At 39.5% G+C, this 17504-nt stretch overlaps 2 protein-coding genes across 2 annotated transcripts in view; both read right to left on the reverse strand.

The window, feature by feature from the left end:
* Positions 1-1389: 1389 nt before the first annotated feature.
* Positions 1390-15178, reverse strand: LOC309891836 (arylsulfatase D-like; the record flags this gene model as incomplete). Its single annotated transcript, XM_082784708.1, is given in 11 exon segments — positions 1390-2394; positions 2396-2466; positions 2939-3066; positions 3762-3924; positions 6317-6452; positions 6662-6797; positions 7709-8132; positions 9609-9731; positions 10549-10667; positions 12160-12303; positions 15162-15178. Coding segments are annotated over 11 exon segments (1752 nt in total). The 3' UTR covers positions 1390-2103.
* The window catches only part of LOC309880394 (arylsulfatase D-like), a 32150-nt gene continuing 24334 nt past the window's right edge, over positions 9689-17504 (reverse strand). The window contains exon 12 of the transcript XR_014317962.1: positions 9689-9731. The gene's annotated coding sequence lies outside the window, so the exon portion shown is untranslated. The remainder of the gene's footprint in view (positions 9732-17504) is intronic.

Consider the following 17504-nt stretch of genomic DNA (forward strand, 5'->3'; position numbering starts at 1 on the left):
TAAAAATTGCCAATAATATAAGAATTAAATTACATCTGTCTTTGGTCCAAATTATGACTAAATTTTTCTTTCAGTTTTCTAGGCTGTTTCCATTGTTCTGACCATGTGATCTCTACTGAAGATGTGTCCATGCTGCTGCTGGCATATCTTTAAAACCACAAGGAAAAAATAATAATAACAAAAAATGCTTTAAATTTTTCCCTAGTAATAAAACTATGTCTGGAAGTGGAGGCTGCTTGTGCAGCCCTTACATCCTATTACTCACCACTATGTTAGTGACCCAAAGCAAAGGTAACACCTATGATAACTTATTGTTTCCAACAAAATTAATTTTTAAACCAAGATAATTTATTAGGAGAAGAAAAAAAAAAAAAAGTTTGTAACAATGAAGCAGAAAGGGGATTATGTTTATTTGCATTCCAAGCCCTGTAGTATTTCCTCCTTTTCAGCTGTGTTTAAATTGTACCAAAGTACAGGAATTTGTTGTTTCCTCACTACACACTACTACTGGTGAATTCTCTGCCAGAAAAAACATTTGAGTTTTTGTGTGCTTTATATGGCCTCTCTGTTTCTCACATCTCAGTACTACAAAGAGACGATGACAGTGGTAATATTCCCTTTTAACTCTGACAAGTTTTCAGATTGAACTTGTTGTACAGAAGAAGCTAAATATTGAAATGACACAAACAGAAATCTGTATTATTTTTTGTTATGTAATACTTATGGAAAAACACTGAGATGATAAAGAAACAGTTAAGCAACTAAACTGGCTTAGCAAGTAAAATGCTTGTAGGGGCAGTCATAGGAAAATAAAAAAATCCCTACAATCATTCACTTTCAAATTCCTCACTTCAAAGTCCAATTTCTCTACAGAGTTTTAGCAGCATGCTTATGATAAACTCTGACTTCATCTACGTACTGCAAAGAATGGTCAAAAATACAGTTTAAAGCACTAAAATCTCTGCAATTTCACTACAATCTTCAGTGCAAACAAAGTCACTTGCCTCCTTAGAAAGTCTGGCTAGGATCACATCACTAGCAGTTTTTGTTTGTTTGTTTGTTTGTTTTGTTTTGTTTTTTAACTAGTACTGGCATGATCCATTTTTACAAGTTACAGTTTGTAAACATAAGTATACTGCTGCCAAATATTTATGAGCGCTAATTCCAATATGACTCTCAAATGAACTGTGTTTTGCTAACTGACTTTGAAACAGTGTAAGCTATTTATCCAAAACACTTTAATTGGCATCTTTTATTCAATAAAACTGCTGTTTGCCAAGTTAGTACGCACCAAGACCTCCATCTGTAGAGCAAAATGCTTCTCTCTCTTTTGTCAGTATTGCAGAGTTATACCGGACTTCAGTGTTTGGAACTTTCTACTATCTGTGATATGTGTTATTGTCACTCAACTAAAGCTGCAAATCTATTCAAAAAGTTATTTACAGCTTAAAAAAAAGTGCTATTCAAAGTTCTAGTTCTATTCAATTTCTATTCTATTCTTCTACTCAAAAAGTTATTTACAGCTTGAGGAGTATCCTTCACAAACTTACAATTGTTCAGAGTCTCAACAATATTCTTGGAAAGATAACAGAAGAATACAGGAAGCAATAATGACTCAAACTGCTGTGTTGGATAACTATGATTTATAGACCACAGGGCATGACTGCAAACACGTAGTGTTCTAGGTAAGTCCAATATTTCTTACTGTATGCCTGCTCAACACTATACACTAGGCTCTCTGCAGAGTTCTCCAGTTGTCTTCTTTGAGCAGGCATAAATCTGATAGAGTTTAGGCCTATTAGGACAGTTGTCTCTTACATGTAAATCTGAAAGCAAAAACAAACAAAACCCACAAACAAACAACAAACAAACAAACAAAAAAAAAAACTACCACAGTATCCATCCATTCAAGCCCTTTACCACAAAAGACAGGACTTAGACTTCTGACTACTGGTGAGGAATAAAGGAAAAAATCTCTACTCAACATTACTTTTCTTTATTTCATCCACTTTGCTTACCAGACAGTGGAAAGACCTGATTATTTTCTGAAAGCTTGTTCAGCAGAGGACTTAGTGCCTCAGGACATGTTACCTGACATTCATCTCACAAATTTTGTGTGCTGTCACCTTCCTTATCACACCAACAGAAAGGGAATGTCCCACAGCAGGGCTGCAGCCACAGCTTCCAGATGACGTTGTACAGGGAGAGCTGCTCTGGTACTGGAGTCAGTGTCCTGCAGTGCTCTTCTATGGCTCTCCCAATCCGTTCTACCACAGTGTCAAAGAGGGGCTCAGTGTCAGCTGACAGAGGTTTGGCTTCAGAAGGGTCTTGTGAGAGGTCAAACAGCAACGGAGGCTCATGATGGGTCATGCCTTCCCCAAAACACAGGCAAATTTCCTTTTCCATAGTAAGTCCCAGCCCCAAGTGGATGAAAGACTGGGGTCACATAATGAGCCTTCCAGACGGCTTCACCAGGCAGGAAAGAAATCTTATGGCATGACTATAAGACAATGGAGAAAAATGGAAAGTGTCTTCAAGTTAAAGTGTATTCAAGGAATATGACTATTTACTACAGATACCTCTCCTCATACGCCCTGGCTCTCCCATCATCACAAATCAGATCCTCTGCACTGAGTACTGACTTTGAAGATGGAAAACACTACAAATATGAAGACAACAACATCCATCTTCCAATGCAGTAGTAGACAGCCTGTATTCCTACCCCACTTTCTATAATACATTTCCTTTATTACAAATCTCTCTTTGCTGTAAGACACCTCCAGCTACCTAGAATTACTGATATATCATGCATAACAATTTCAAGAATCTCAGATATCAGTACAGATACACCTATCATATAATAAACCTGTCAATTCGCAAAACAGCCAACAGGAGGAGAAACCTCATATTCTGCAGTTAACATGGAGCAAACATTTACACTTACCGTCCTTTTGGTGCCACCGCACTGCATGCAGGTAGGACCCACAACAGTGAAACAGGAACTCATGCTCTGAACTTTGAGTTCTTCCTTGCAGTAAAGGCATCAAGTTTCGTCCATCAATCACCCTAATGTAATGAAAGAAATGTACTTAAGTGGGGACAAACCTGACAGAGTGAACTGTATACTTATTACTGATTTTGCATTAGCTACACTAGTGCTAGAGACAGCATAAAAAATAATTTGTTCATAGATTTAGAGCAGCCAGAAGATTGTCAATTAGTATTTTAAATACCTAGATTTTAATTAATTAATTTATTTAGTTTAAAAATAGCTGGGTCAACTCATGCCAGCAATATTTGAACTCCATTTAGAGTTTGGTCTACTGGAAAAATACCCTTTATTCAGAAAATCAATACTGATCTCATAATTGTTTATATATAGCACATTTCAAAGGAGCTTTTAGAAATCTGTTGGACAAGAACGTGTTTAATCATTTTAGGAGGAATCTAAAGTGGAATTTGTGTCCATAACTGAGGTCAGTCAGTACCAGAAGAACCTCAGCCACCAATTCTTTCATGAGAGATGCCGAACCTGTTTTTGAAAGAAGCACCTGGTCTTTTGCAGTAGCAACTCCTCTGGTGACATACATACCTGTGGGCATATCTGGGGGGATTTGTTCTCTAGTTTAAAATCTTAGACTAGACTTGAGAATAATGGAATATTTGTGGGATCTCCAAGGATGATACAAAAAACAACAACACTGTAATTATTTAGTAGTTAGGTCTCCTATCAATTTCTTTTGTTGAAAACATCTCCCCACCTGTCCTGTGGCAATATTCCTCCAGCTAGATGAACAACCGTGGGATAAATATCCATCAGACTTGTAGGTTCATCGATAACTGTGCCTGCAGGTAACACTTCTGGCCATCTGAATACTCCTGGCACATGAATCCCTCCTTCCCAGCCTCCCATGCCTTTTCTACCTGCAGTAAAATTAATCAACATATGGCAGTTCAGAGGGAAACTCATGAGGAAGAACTCACAGAGGAAGTACTCACAAGACTGAAGAAGTATTTGATATTCTGTTTAATATTACACAAGACTTAATATCCCACTTTAATAAATAGCTGTAAAAAAAAAAAATCTTATTTTTGTAGCCATGAATTCCTTTCAAAATCTGTGTCCTTAACACTTACATTTCCATATGCTTTATACACATTTTGCATTTTTGAAATTGAGATTTGGACCTAACTCTCCCAATGCTTTATGCAACATCTCTGAACAACCTAGAAGCAAAAGATATGAACCTGAGAAATCAAGTCATATACACATTACTTAAAATGGAAGGAAAACATCCTTCTCCAACTTGCTACCAGCATAAGCATCTTGATGCTCTATATATATTAAGACAATATTTAACTAACTCTGAAGGCAGAAATCTGTTTTAATTAAGATGTTCAATATGGCAAAAACACTGCCATTGCTAGATCCCTTCAGGCTTATGAATCAGTCTTATTATGCATAAAAAGAAATAATTTATCAAGCAAAGGCAGGAAATACGGAGTGAGATAGAAGATCAGTGTACTAGTTGAAAGCCCTTCTCCTTGGTAAGAGCCAACAGCTCCATTGCTCAGCAGCAAAGCATCCACCACATGGCAGCCAAAATTTCATGTCTTTGACCTTGACTGTGTCCTGTGGAGAGGCTTAAGAAGGTTTTGAATTGGAAGCAATCTGTTTTGGGAAAATAAACATATCAGAAGTTTGGATAAGAAGTGGATGATTCATTGCTGGTAACAGAGCCTAAACCTCCTCCACTGCACTCTCTCACCTATTCATGACAGGACACAGGATGAAGTGGTATGATCACAGAATCACAGAATCATCTCGGTTGGAAGAGACCTTCAAGGTCACCTAGTCCAACTCCTGACCTAACACTAACCAGTCCTCCACTAAACCATATCACTAAGCACTACATCTAAAAGTCTTTTAAAGACCTCCAGGCATGGTGACTCCACCACTTCCCTGGGCAGCCCATTCCAATGCCTAACAACCCTTTCAGTAAAGAATTTTTTCCTAATATCCAACCAAAAACACCCCTGGCACAACTTCAGCCCATTCCCCCTCATCTTGTCAACAGGCGCATGGGAGAATAGACCAACCCCACCTCGCTACAGCCTCCTTTAAGGTACCTGTAGAGTGTGATAAGGTCGCCCCTGAGCCTCCTTTTCTCCAGGCTGAACAATCCCAGCTCCCTCAGCTGCTCCCTGTAAGACTTGTTCTTCAGACCCCTCACCAGCTTCATTGCCATTCTCTGGACTCGCTTGAGCACCTCCATGTCCTTCTTGTAGCCAGGGGCCCAAAACTGAACACAGTACTCGAGGTGCGGCCTCACCAGAGCTAAGGACAGGGGGACAATCCCTTCCCTAGACCTGCTGGGCACACTGCTTCTTATACAAGCCAGGATGCTGTTGGCCTTCTTGGCCATCTGAGCACACTGCTGGCTCATATTCAGCTGACTATCCACCAATACTCCCAGGTCCTTTTCCTCCAGGCAGCTTTCCAACCACTCATCTCCCAGCCTGTAGCTCTGTTGTTGTTCCCCAGGTGCAGGACCCGGCACTTGGCCTTGTTGAACTTCACACGGTTGGCCTCAGCCCATCAGTCCAGCCTATCCAGATCTTCCTGCAGAGCCTTCCTACCCTTGAGCAGATCGACACACGCACCTAACTTGGTGTCATCTGCATGATGACACAGGACTACTGGGGTAAGTGGGAGAATACGTAATGAATACATATCCTTTTTGCTTGAAAAAGCTACTACACCACTGAGCAGATTGAAGCATAATTCACAGCACAGAGTAGGAGGTAGAGAATGAGGTCTTTGTAGACCACCAAAGTCATTCAGATCTTATGCTAATCACTGATTTTGCATAGAGTATAAAAGCATACAGGCACTACATGGTTGCTGCAAGTCATAGCACAATGTGTCCTTACCCTATTTCATAACAATTAGGTGAGTAGCAATGATTTCTTGAAGATAATGAGAAAAAACAAGCAAATCAGGAACAATCCTATTGGAGGTGGCAAGGGGAGAGATGAAGGGAACTATCACATTTTTTTCAGTGACTTTCATCTGAGAACACTTAATAGTTTACAGGTATCAAACTATACAATCCCTTTGTCAAGGAGATGTGTAATAACACTTGCACTTTACTGAAAAAAAAAAAAGGTAATTTTAAGATTAAATTACCTCTGAATGTCACCTGTATTTCAAGCTGGAAAACAACATAACTCACTCCAGCCTTGACAGCTGCAGACAGGCAAATTCATTGTTTCTGTTTCTGGCCTAGATGTAAGGCCATAATGAATTTTCTACCTTTATAAATACCATTCCAGCCACCTAGCTGGGCAGAGCCATCCTGAGCTTCCAAGTGTCCTCCATGATCAGAGGCAAAGTATGTGAACGTATGATTTTCCAAACCTTCCTTGTCAAGTGAATCCAGAATTTTGCCTTAAATTTAAGGAGACAGAAAGTTTCCTATTAAGCAATTAGAAAAATCACCCCACATTTATAATGTTTCAATAATAATCTTTTGCAATGCACTATGAGAAGTCTTTAACAGCTTAAATTTCTGTGGATATTTTGGTTTTATTAGTTCTCCTGCTTTAAAATACACAGGCATATGTATCTGAAACACACTCTTCATCAAGAATACTTAACCACCATCAAGTCCATTTCTTCTACATTGTCTCCATATAAACCGTGATGGTTTTTCCCAATAAATTTTGCTGTGGTGAAGAGAGGGGTGTGAACATGTAGAAAGGAAACAAAGAGAAGGAATGGTCCATACCTGTTTCTTAAAAAACAACAAAAAATGATAATCATTTTTTATATACATTTGTAATATCTTGAGTTTTCATATTCATCTATGCATAGACATAATGGGTCTATACTGTGCCCACACATAACGCACCTCATTGATCATAGTTAATTATTGTTGCATTAAATGTAGGCAAGAAGGATCATTTCCAGCCAGATTATTTTCAAATTCCAATGTGTAAACAGGCATAGCATTTACACAGTGCTTAAATGAATCAGTTGACTGACTGATGCCTCTTTAATTAAATGCAGATGGATACAGTCTTATGTTTACTTTAAGATTTATATGGCTTTTCTAAGATGGCCTTTTATACTTGTCAGTACATTTGTTTTCACAGATTTTAAGAAAAGAATAGTTATTCTCTTTGTTTTCCAGAAAGATATTTGGCACACTGAATTGTTTATCATCAGCTGTGCAGGCCAAAGAGTAACTTGAAGCTAGTAAATGAATGATCTTACTCAGTTCCCTTTTCAAGTGTTTGAATGGCATGAAAATGGAATTCAAGTGTTTTGAGATTTTCACAAGATTTTGTGCATCATACACCTTTTATCTGTGTGTTTTATAAGGATTATGAGAAAAAGCAAAAATGAGGCTTGTAGAGTGAAATGTAAAAATTAGCTGGTTAATCTTGGAGTGAATTAACTATGTACAGATTAGAGTTTATAGTGAGATGGTCATGTATGATTTGGTGAAAAGCCATCTCATTTGCTGTCACTTCAAAAGTGGGCAGTTGCAATTAAAATTTAAGTCCTTTGGTTTTTTTAATAGGGAACTTGGATGTGAGTTTCAAAGTTATCAAGATACAGCTATAGGTATTGTGGAAAAAAAATACTATTCCAAGAGCCCAGAGTATCCTCCCACTTTTAAAGAAAACCACAATCATTTACCTTTTGATAAATGACACTGCCTCTTTCAGCATGAGGGAAGTGGTCCTCTCTAATCTCATCAGCTGCTCAGTGACATCATGATTTCTCATCAGGATACAATTCCAGTGCTGCACTAAGCCATAACTGGAGTACCATGAAATAAAGAAAAGGCAGTCCACCAAAGTAAAACAGGCAATTATCTTCCAGCAGATGGAAATCAAACCAGTCAGTTTTCCAGTGGTAAGAGCGATCACAGCAATGATAATTATCTGACTGTAAAGCCAAAGTTTAGCTTGAAGGGCTACACCCAGCTCTGGAGGTTTGTTTTCTTGACTATTGTTCAGAAGTGTGAAAGGCATGCCATAACAGTAATCAAACCCATGATTTAGAGGGTGGTGACAATGATCATTGAAGGATTTACAGTTTACACCTTGATACCACTTTCCTGAAAGTTTTGAAGCATGACAGAAATTAGAACATAAAGGTGGACAACTCAAAAGGAGCCCAAGGTAGCATTGTAAATATCTGCCTGGGGATTAGGTGAATCACTCCCTCTTTCAATGTAGTACTGAGGTACATAAGGATGCAGGGAGAAACCAGTGCTTGATCAGGTGAATGTTGTATCATGATATGCAATCCCCATGCAAGAAACAGAGAAATCTGCAGGGTGGTCAGCTACTGAAGTGATGAGGGTCACATAGGGATGGGATTTTAATCACCTTTTAATGAAGATCAGGGAATTACAGTACTCTAAATCACCATCTGCTTTATTACATTCACTTCCCAACTTTCAAATGCTTTACTTGCAACTTCATTTTAATATAATGTTACAAATTTACTAGAAGATCCAGTAAGCCTTTTGCCTACATTACCAAACATTTTGATCACCAGACTCAGGAAGATGATTTCCCAGGCATTATCCCTACTCAACATGAAAAGGAGAAAAAGCTATATTCCAACCATTCACACCATCCCTGCCCAGTCTCCCTAACAGATCAAGCAGACAAAAACTATTTTCTGCTTAGAAAACTGCTGGATCAAAGCACCCTAATGTTTGCTGGGTTACACGATTGCCAAGTAATTTATAGACTCAGCCAGGAAGACTTCACTTCATTAGTTTGTGATTCCATACAGCTGTATTTATTTCCAGAACTTGGAGATGACTGCATTTGGCACAGCTGAAGCCCATCACTTTAAGGGACACAATGCTTACCCTACCTATTAATTCATGCTAAGGCAATCATTGCAGAAGTGTATATCACGTGAGCAGTAGTAAAAGCAGAATAGAAGTGAAAAGAGACACTTAGCTAGTCCATTTTTGAGTATTTGGCAAAAGTAGATGAAACTTGAAACTGTTGAAAACTTACCAAAGTCACAGATAGGAAAGTCCTCCAGGGTAGTGTTTCTCTGACATCTTTGTATCTTGGCTTTATCTGAGGGAACTGCTACAGTACCATGACTCTTTGGGACCTCACAACCTCACCTGTGAGACATCACCTGCTCTGTGCGTACAAGCTTTATTTCTTTCTTTCCCTATCCTCTTTGGTTTATTTGCCTCTTGACTCCTAAAGGCAGGTGAAACACTTAAAGACTGTTTTATCTGGAACAATCTTGATGTTAACAAAACTCTTTCAGTGGACCAATCATTGAAAAGTCTTAGGCCAAGTGAAATAAATTCTCACCCATTATAATCATGAGTTGGGTTTTAATCCTTCCTGTCTCCCATACCCTATACAGGCATTCATATTTTCTTAAAACTCTTTACACCACAGTATTTTAAATTTTGCAAATACAAGTTGTTGTTTTCTCTCCTCAATCTTTTGGAGAGTATTCACGGACAATTTGGGGCAATTACAATCCCTAAATTCCCTTCATGTAACCAGGTCATTTTTCAGACTCATGCTAAAACTTTTTCACGTACCTACCAGCCCAGTGGTATAGCCTTGTTGCTGTAGAAGCTTGGAAAAAGTTGTTTCATTTTCAGGGGGCCCTCCTGATCCAGCATTCCACTGCAGCGCTCGGTACCGATTGCTGGAAGCCATCCCTGATGGAAATAGCTAGGTCAGTCACTCTGCTTGCTGGGCTGCTCCTCTCAGCCCCAAATCTGGTACTTAACCTGAGGATAGCAGGGTGCCTCACTCTGCCAAGCATATATTGAAGGCAGTCACATCATGTTATCAATAGCGTGCCTAAGTGCTTCAGATAGTCAAGAGTTATCCGTCAAAACAAATACTGCTTGGCACCAGATTTACCATCAAGTTAAGAATTAATCAATAGTGACGTTATACAGTAGGTTTTATTTTCTGCCTTTCTGAGTAACTGCTAATTTAGTCTCTTTGCTTTTAGTCTAAAATGAGAGGTAACAGTTGCATTTCCCTGTCTTGGGGATGCTGTGCAATGTTAAGTGATATACAGTTTACCCAACATACAGATTTTGCATGTAGGTCTCCTAAACTAAGAATATAATTTTGCCGTATGTTTTCTAGTGAAAGAAAGATATCTATAAAGTCCTCCAAAAGGTGCCTCAGGTAGGTGAGGAATGGATCCAACACTCCAAGACAAATTCCAACAGTTTGCCCCAGGTTGTGTTGTAGTAAAGAAATGACATATTATTGTCAGCATTTCTCCATACATATCTATTTTTATCATATAGTGTTCCTGAATCCTACAAAGTAAGGCTAAAGGTGTCTCAGCTGGTGAGGTAGTGTTCCCATTCAGAAGTCACATATATAAAGTTATAGCCACTGGCAATGTACTTTCCAACTCAGGGTGAGGAAATAGTTGAATTCTCTTCTGTTCCTTCTTATTGGTTATTGTAGTATCTCAGCACTGAGAAATTTGCAATTCAAGATGGGCCCAACCTGATCTGATGGGGTATCTGCCAATGAGAAACGCTGCTCTGCTGGGAGTGAAAACCTGAGCTGCGGCAATGTGCTGAGTAAGCTTCACTCCTCTTGCCAGGCAGTCAATGTCTGGGGTCCTAAAAGAGAGTTTCAATTTCAATAGAAGCAAAGTAACCCAAACTTTATTTTAATACATTTCCAAGAAGAACTGGAGCTTTTCGGCATTTCCTCAGAAAGTTATTTTTTTGTAAACTGCAGGACTAGTATGGTAAAAAAATCTTGGTACAGTGGGTGAATTAGGTTGTAGCCACTGGAGAATACATTCTTGGGACATAGCCATAGAGCACATTTGACAACACTGAAAAGAAATCCGGGCTTTGGTGGTAATGTTTAGTTTGAAAATACAACTTGAAAGATTTATCTAAGGAGGGTTATATTTTTTATTCAAATACTTCCTGCAAGTTGCTTTTGTCAGCCCATTTCGACCCTGAATTTTAGAATTCACTAAGCCAGAGAGTCTCCCAGAGTGTCTAGAGTTATTGGAACCAAGATTTTCTGTTCCATGCTTTTAAACACTGTACTTATTTCATAACACACTGGCGTATCTTTGCATGTAACTTTACATTTAACTAATATTTTAATATTTTATATTCTAGCATTTCACATGTAACTTGATGTGCTTACATTTGTATGGTAGCCTAGATCTCCCAGATAACTGGACTACAACACCAACAAAAAGGTCTCCTGACTATTTTCACAACCAGCAGAAAAGGATAATGGACTTCCATAAGCCTACTCCTCTGCACAACCCCACCACCATCATCTGAGGGAGATGAGTGCAGAGCCTGCCAGCAAAATGGCTGTACGCCATTCGGATGGCACGAGCTGAGGCTTGTAAGACATGCTCCCAATGCCCATTCACTTCTGCTTTGCCTTTAAGATTTGAAGGAATGGAACCACCAGTTTTGAAGGAACTTAACCATGCAACGACTCATTTGTGTCAGACCACATGAGTCTAGACTAGGGTGTATCGGAAGAGACAGCAAGTAAGTGGACACGGGATTCTGGAAAATCACTGGGTGGACACAGGAAGGCTGAACTATGAAAAAAAATGAAAGAAATTAATGAATGAGAATGACAGAAAACCTTATTACCAAAACAGGTGGTGGGAGAGTTAGCACATTGAGGAGTGGGGGAGAAATTCTCAGAAAGAACTTAAAAAAGAACAAAATGAAAATATGATTTTTTCTTTCACTATACATTGTTTACTTAGGCCTCAAATGTGTGTGCATACAACAAGGACTTAAGTGCACAAATTCCTGAATTACCAGTGCCTTAAGAATTTTTCTTATTTTATCATTAGGTTTAATTACCCAAGGGTTGTTAGACATTGGAACAGGCTGCCCAGGGAAGTGGTGGAGTCACCATCCCTGGAAGTCTTTAAAAGACGTTTAGATGTAGAGCTTAGGGATATGGTTTAGTGGGGACTGTTAGTGTTAGGTCAGAGGTTGGACTCGATGATCTTGAGGTCTCTTCCAACCTAGAAATTCTGTGATTCTGTGATTCTGTGAAGATATTCTATGCTATATATTATATTGATAGTTTTTTTTTTTTTTTTTTTTTTTTTACCTCATGGTATTGTTCCCATAACATCCTACATCTCTGAGATCATCAGCCAGAAACAAAACTAGGTTGGGTTTAGAGTCCATAGCTGTAGACAAGCCAAATGTGTTCCAGAGTAAACATGAAGACAGTGCCAATAGTAGGCATCTCCTGAAATGCAGCAAAGGAACTTTTAACATATGGGATTTGTAAGACTGGGGCAGTGCTGGGAGTTCCTCTGGCAGCATATCTGCAATATGATAAACAAAACAGTGGGAAACTCCATTTTCCAGCCTTACTTTCACTGGGAAGCAGAAGGGTAGAATTTTACTGATTTCACTTCTTCCATCTCTACCACCTAGGTCACTCGGGTCAGAGAAGCTGCAGTAGCTTTTCTACTGGCATTCCAAGATGCCAGCACCCCCATACCAGACAATTATATCTAATATCTGGCAAAAAGAGAATTTACATTTTTACATATGCATAACAGACTTATATAAATATGCCTAGAATATTTGAAGCTACATAACCCTCCAAATAAGTACTGCTAGATCAACAATATTAAGACCTAGTCCTGGACTGATTTTTAACTTGCACACTGTATTTGCAATACATGCTAATTTTGATGGACACAGGGCAGTTCAGTCTCTCTTGTAAAAAGACAAAATTGTCTTTTTGTCTAAGATTCACTGAGTGTTTTTGAATAAACAAGAAACCATCACCTCTAACAGGTAAACACAACACACAGGATTTTCTGTAAACAGATAAGACTGAGCACTCCTAGCCGTAAATAAGTAACCAGCTGGTTACTACAGGAATTCAGTCATTCAGGAGCAAAGTTCTAGATGTGTTTTGTACAATCTACTACTCTTTTAAAACAGTGATTTACAGAAATGTGATGAAATGTTGCTTTAGAAACAGCATTGGTATTTTCAATCTCCATACTTGGATTAATTATTTTAAGCAAAGGAAAATATCCTATTTGCCAATGCACCATTCTGTAAGAGTTACAGAGCACTGTACTGGTGTAATGAATCCTTCCAGAGTACTAATAAGTTCAGTTCGAGGTGCAGGGGGAGGGTCCCTAAAGAACCCTGTAAATAAGCAGCCTCTAGCAGCCAATTGCTGTCACTCTGGTATTCTTCCTTCCATGCTGAGGACAAGAGTAGTGCTTCCCATCTCTGTCTGTTACATAAAAAAAGAAAAAGAAAGCAAATGATGAAATCCACTTTCAATTATGTTTGCAGTGGCATCTTAGCATTTTGTTTTCTCATGGCGTGAAGTGCTGGGTATTTGCTGATCTTGAAATAATAATTATATAGCTTCCTTAGTCTTTGCATGGCCAAAGGAAACTCTGATGGTACTAGGGTATTCTCAGTAGGTCTCCCAGGCAAAGAATCACTAGAATGACTGGAAGTAAAGGCAGATTCCCAAAGCTCGAATAGAGCTGACAAACTGTAAGAATACTTGCTATTGGCTTGAACGTAATCAGTGGTATTACTACTAAATTTCAGCTGAAAAGTTCTCACATGGCAGTGTTAACTAAAAACTTTATTTCTCCATTTACAGCCAGAAGTACGCACCATCAGTTATTCAGCCTAGTACCTCCACATAAAATGTCATGGGACTGTAGTAAATCACACTAAACATTTCTGCAAAATGAGCCATGAGCTCCAGGAACAGGCCAGCCCACATCTGTGTGGACATACCTCACTCAGTTAAACATTTTTTAATTGTCTGTAAGCCTTATCTAGAAATTACTGTCTTCTGAAAGTGATATTACACATGACTGCCCCATCACTTCTCTCTCCAAATTTATCAACCAGTAGTGAAGGCTTAATTGATACAATTTGTTCAACCTGCCAGCAATGCTACAAAGCCTGCAGCTAAACAGTCACTTTAAGAGATTTAATAAAAGAAGCTTTTGCTTTGTTTATTATGTGGCTGAATCAGGTGGACCTAACTCAAATGGATTTGTAACAACTCCAGATAGGTTTATACAACTTTTTCTAGGCAGCTTGTCATGCAGAGCTGTTTTCTTCAGCTTTGCTTTACAGCAAGCAAGCTGCATGCTTGAAATTGCAAGAAAATCAGCTCCTTCCTCACCCCTTGAAGCTTGACTCCTGGCAGTTTCTGCGCATCCTCTGAATATTTAACATGTTGAATACATTCCCAGATTGTATCCTTATTTGTCTATCCTTCTTTTAGTATTATGGACAAGAAAAAAGACACACCTTCATTTAAAAAAGATCTGCCCATGACCAAAATGCTAATTTAGCAAAGCCAGTCGTGTCTCTCATATCTCATCTCCCTCATTCCCAGAAGACTGGCCACACAACCATGCACTCTGGGAATCCATCAGAGTTTAAAGAATCAACTCCTTCTTAAAGATGCTAGGAGATGTACAGCTGTAAAATGTCAGTTACACAAAATGTCAGTCATCAGACACAGCAAAACAATTGGTTTTGTTTCTGTGTTTTGTTTTTCTACTTTGGATACTGAAATAAATAATTTTCTCATTTAAGTGAGAAATAAGTACATAAATAAAAACCCAACCAAACAACAACAGAACACCCTTTGCCACTTATTTAAATACAACAGAAATGAATTATAAGTATTAGGACAAACTTTTCCAAATAATGTGTAGAGGTATGCTGCTGTTTAGCTGTTAGCTGAGAATAAATGCTTGTTTTCTCTTTTCTATAAAGACATACTGTACAACAGGTTAATCACATTCAACAATATATTAGAACGCAATTAAAAATGCTAACTGCAGCATGCTCTATGACTCCAGAAGAAACACATGCCACATGCCATGTGCGACATGCTGTTCCACCTTGCCCTCTCCTCACACAGCTTCCAGGCAGCCAGATGCTCAGGGCGGGGTGTGGGCAATCAGCTGGGAGCTGGTGTAAGCACAGTCATTTGCTCAGTACTTGCAGCTGGTGAGTTTTTTTTTGTATTGTAGTTTAGATTATATACTGCTACCATCATTACTTGCTATCTGTCACTATATAGCACTGTATTACCACTTGGTGTTGCGCATTGCCACTAACCCAAACTCTCCAAGAAACTGACCTGTGTTTTTTAATCAAGGATGAGCCCTGATGCTGGAGGAGCTGTGGACACCGCATGAAATCAACTCATAGGCAAACTGTGCTGGCTGTATGCCACTGCAAGGCCCCAGCAACTCTCCAGAGATGATGAGGGAAGCGGAATACCTGCCATTCGCCACTGAATCCTCCCAGAATTGGAACTGGGTGTGAAACGTTTAGGAGGGAAGGAAAACAGAGACCATTAATTATGGAGCACTCCCGTGGTTCCCCCCAACCCCACTCACATGTTGTTTTGGCTATGGGAGTGCCGGAGAGGCCCTGCCAGGCCCAGGGAGCACCAGCCCCAGCTTGCTGGGAAGGGTGCCAGTGGCCTGCAAGGGGAGGAGGGAAAATTTGGCCCCGGGGGAAATACGAAGGCTTTTTAATTTTATTTTCCCCCTCATTAGCAGCTCAGCTTTTACTCACTTCATGCCTACTCTGCTGCATGAGCTTTGCTCTTGCTCTCCTCTTCCTCTCAAGATTTCTGGTCTTTGTAAAGAGAGGTTTTTCAAAAGCACTGCTTGTATTTGTTTCAGAGTAATCGGAGGGTGCTCATCTTCTTTAAAATTGCAGCACAAAGCTTTTCGTTCCACCTACCCCAAGGTGAAGACTTCTCTGCTCACTCCCTGTGACAAATGCTGACCAAATAGTAACTGTTTTAAAGTGAAAACTCTCACAGCCAAGGCCAATAGAAGGAGCTTTAGTGGTAACTGAGTGGAAGATCATTAAATTACAAGCAGTGAGGCTAGTGACTGCTCTGTGTTGTGTGGAGAATCACCATACAGATGGAAGCAGGGCAGCCATGGCTAATGCAGAGGGCAAGCAAGCCAGCCTGCCGAGACAAAATCAGTCACTGCAGTTGGTGTGTGCATAGCAATTTCAGCCTCTGTAATTCCTGGTTGTATCCTTGTTGTAGCTTCTCGGTCTGTTGGTTCTCTCCTTTGCCAGTGTTAATACTTGTGTGGTTGCATGGTGTTGTCATGGTTTGTCATGCAACTTCAGAGGTCCATGAGAGCCTGACCCCTCTTTCTACAGAATGTGTGTGCTTATGGTGGTTTAAAAACAAGGTACAAATGTCTCACACTATAATGCACTGAATCTGTGCTGGAGCACCTCTCCTACAAAGACAGGCTGAGGGAGTTGGAGCTGTTCAGCCTGGAAAACTGAAGGCTCCAGGGAGACCTTATAGCAGCCTTCCAGAAGCTACAGGGGGCCTACAAGAAAGCTGAGGAGGAACTCTTATCAGGGAGTGGAGTGATAGGACAAGGAATAATGGTTTTAAATGAAAAGAGGCTAGATTTAGATTAGATATTAGGAAGAAATTCTTTACTCAGGGGGTGGTGAGGCACTGGAACAGGTTGCCTAGAAAAGATTGGCCCAGAAAAAGTTGCCCCATTCAAGTGTTCAAGACCAGGCTGGCTGGGGCTTTGAGCAACCTGGTCTAGTGGAAGGTGTCCCTGCCCATAGCAGGGGGGTTGGAAACAGGTGGTCTTTAAGGTCCCTTCCAACCCAAACCATTCTATGATTCTATGAATAATATACTTTTATTCAACCAGAGATAGGAAAGAAGGTAAAAGTCCTTGGTGTATTGGGAATCCTAAAATGTTCAGAAGTCAAAACAAATGTTAATATAAAATATCCCTGCAATGTCGAGAAAAGAAAAAACATGCACACACACAAAACAAACAAACAAACAAACAAAAACAACAACAACAACACAAACAAACAAACAAAAAATCCACAGACCTTGACAAGCAGACCTTGATGAAACCAACATCTGGAAGAGATTCATAGTGTCCTTACTGGGTACAGTACATAAGTCTTGAGAAGTGCATTAGGGACTTCAATGTTTATCTGCATATTGCAATAGCAATTCCATTATTTTCTTCAAGAACCAACAACTTCAGCCCAAAGAAGTAATTGATGGGGATAGTTGTAGCTCATGGAGTAGGACAAAGAAAGAGTGTGAAAGCAAGGAAGGAGCAGGAGCCTTCAGCACAAATAAAATTTGGTTTTGTCCCCTTTACTCTATTTCAGGTCTGACCACACAATTCCTGTCTCTGAATAACAGTTCCCACCTGCAGAAATATCATTCTCAGAAGCCAGAATTTTTCTGCCACTTTCTTTTAGTTTCTCCAACTGTCTGCCATAATCAGAAGGAGGGAAAGGTAATATGGCACTTTTTAAAAGCCCTCCTTGTCAACAGCATCTTCAGTTTGGCCTACAGAGATAGACAGAAAACTGGTGGCTTACTGATCATTTCTTAGACATTCAAAC

The sequence above is a fragment of the Aythya marila genome (assembly GCF_965140915.1).
Source record: "Aythya marila genome assembly, chromosome: 1".
Classification (NCBI taxonomy): Eukaryota; Metazoa; Chordata; class Aves; order Anseriformes; family Anatidae; genus Aythya; species Aythya marila.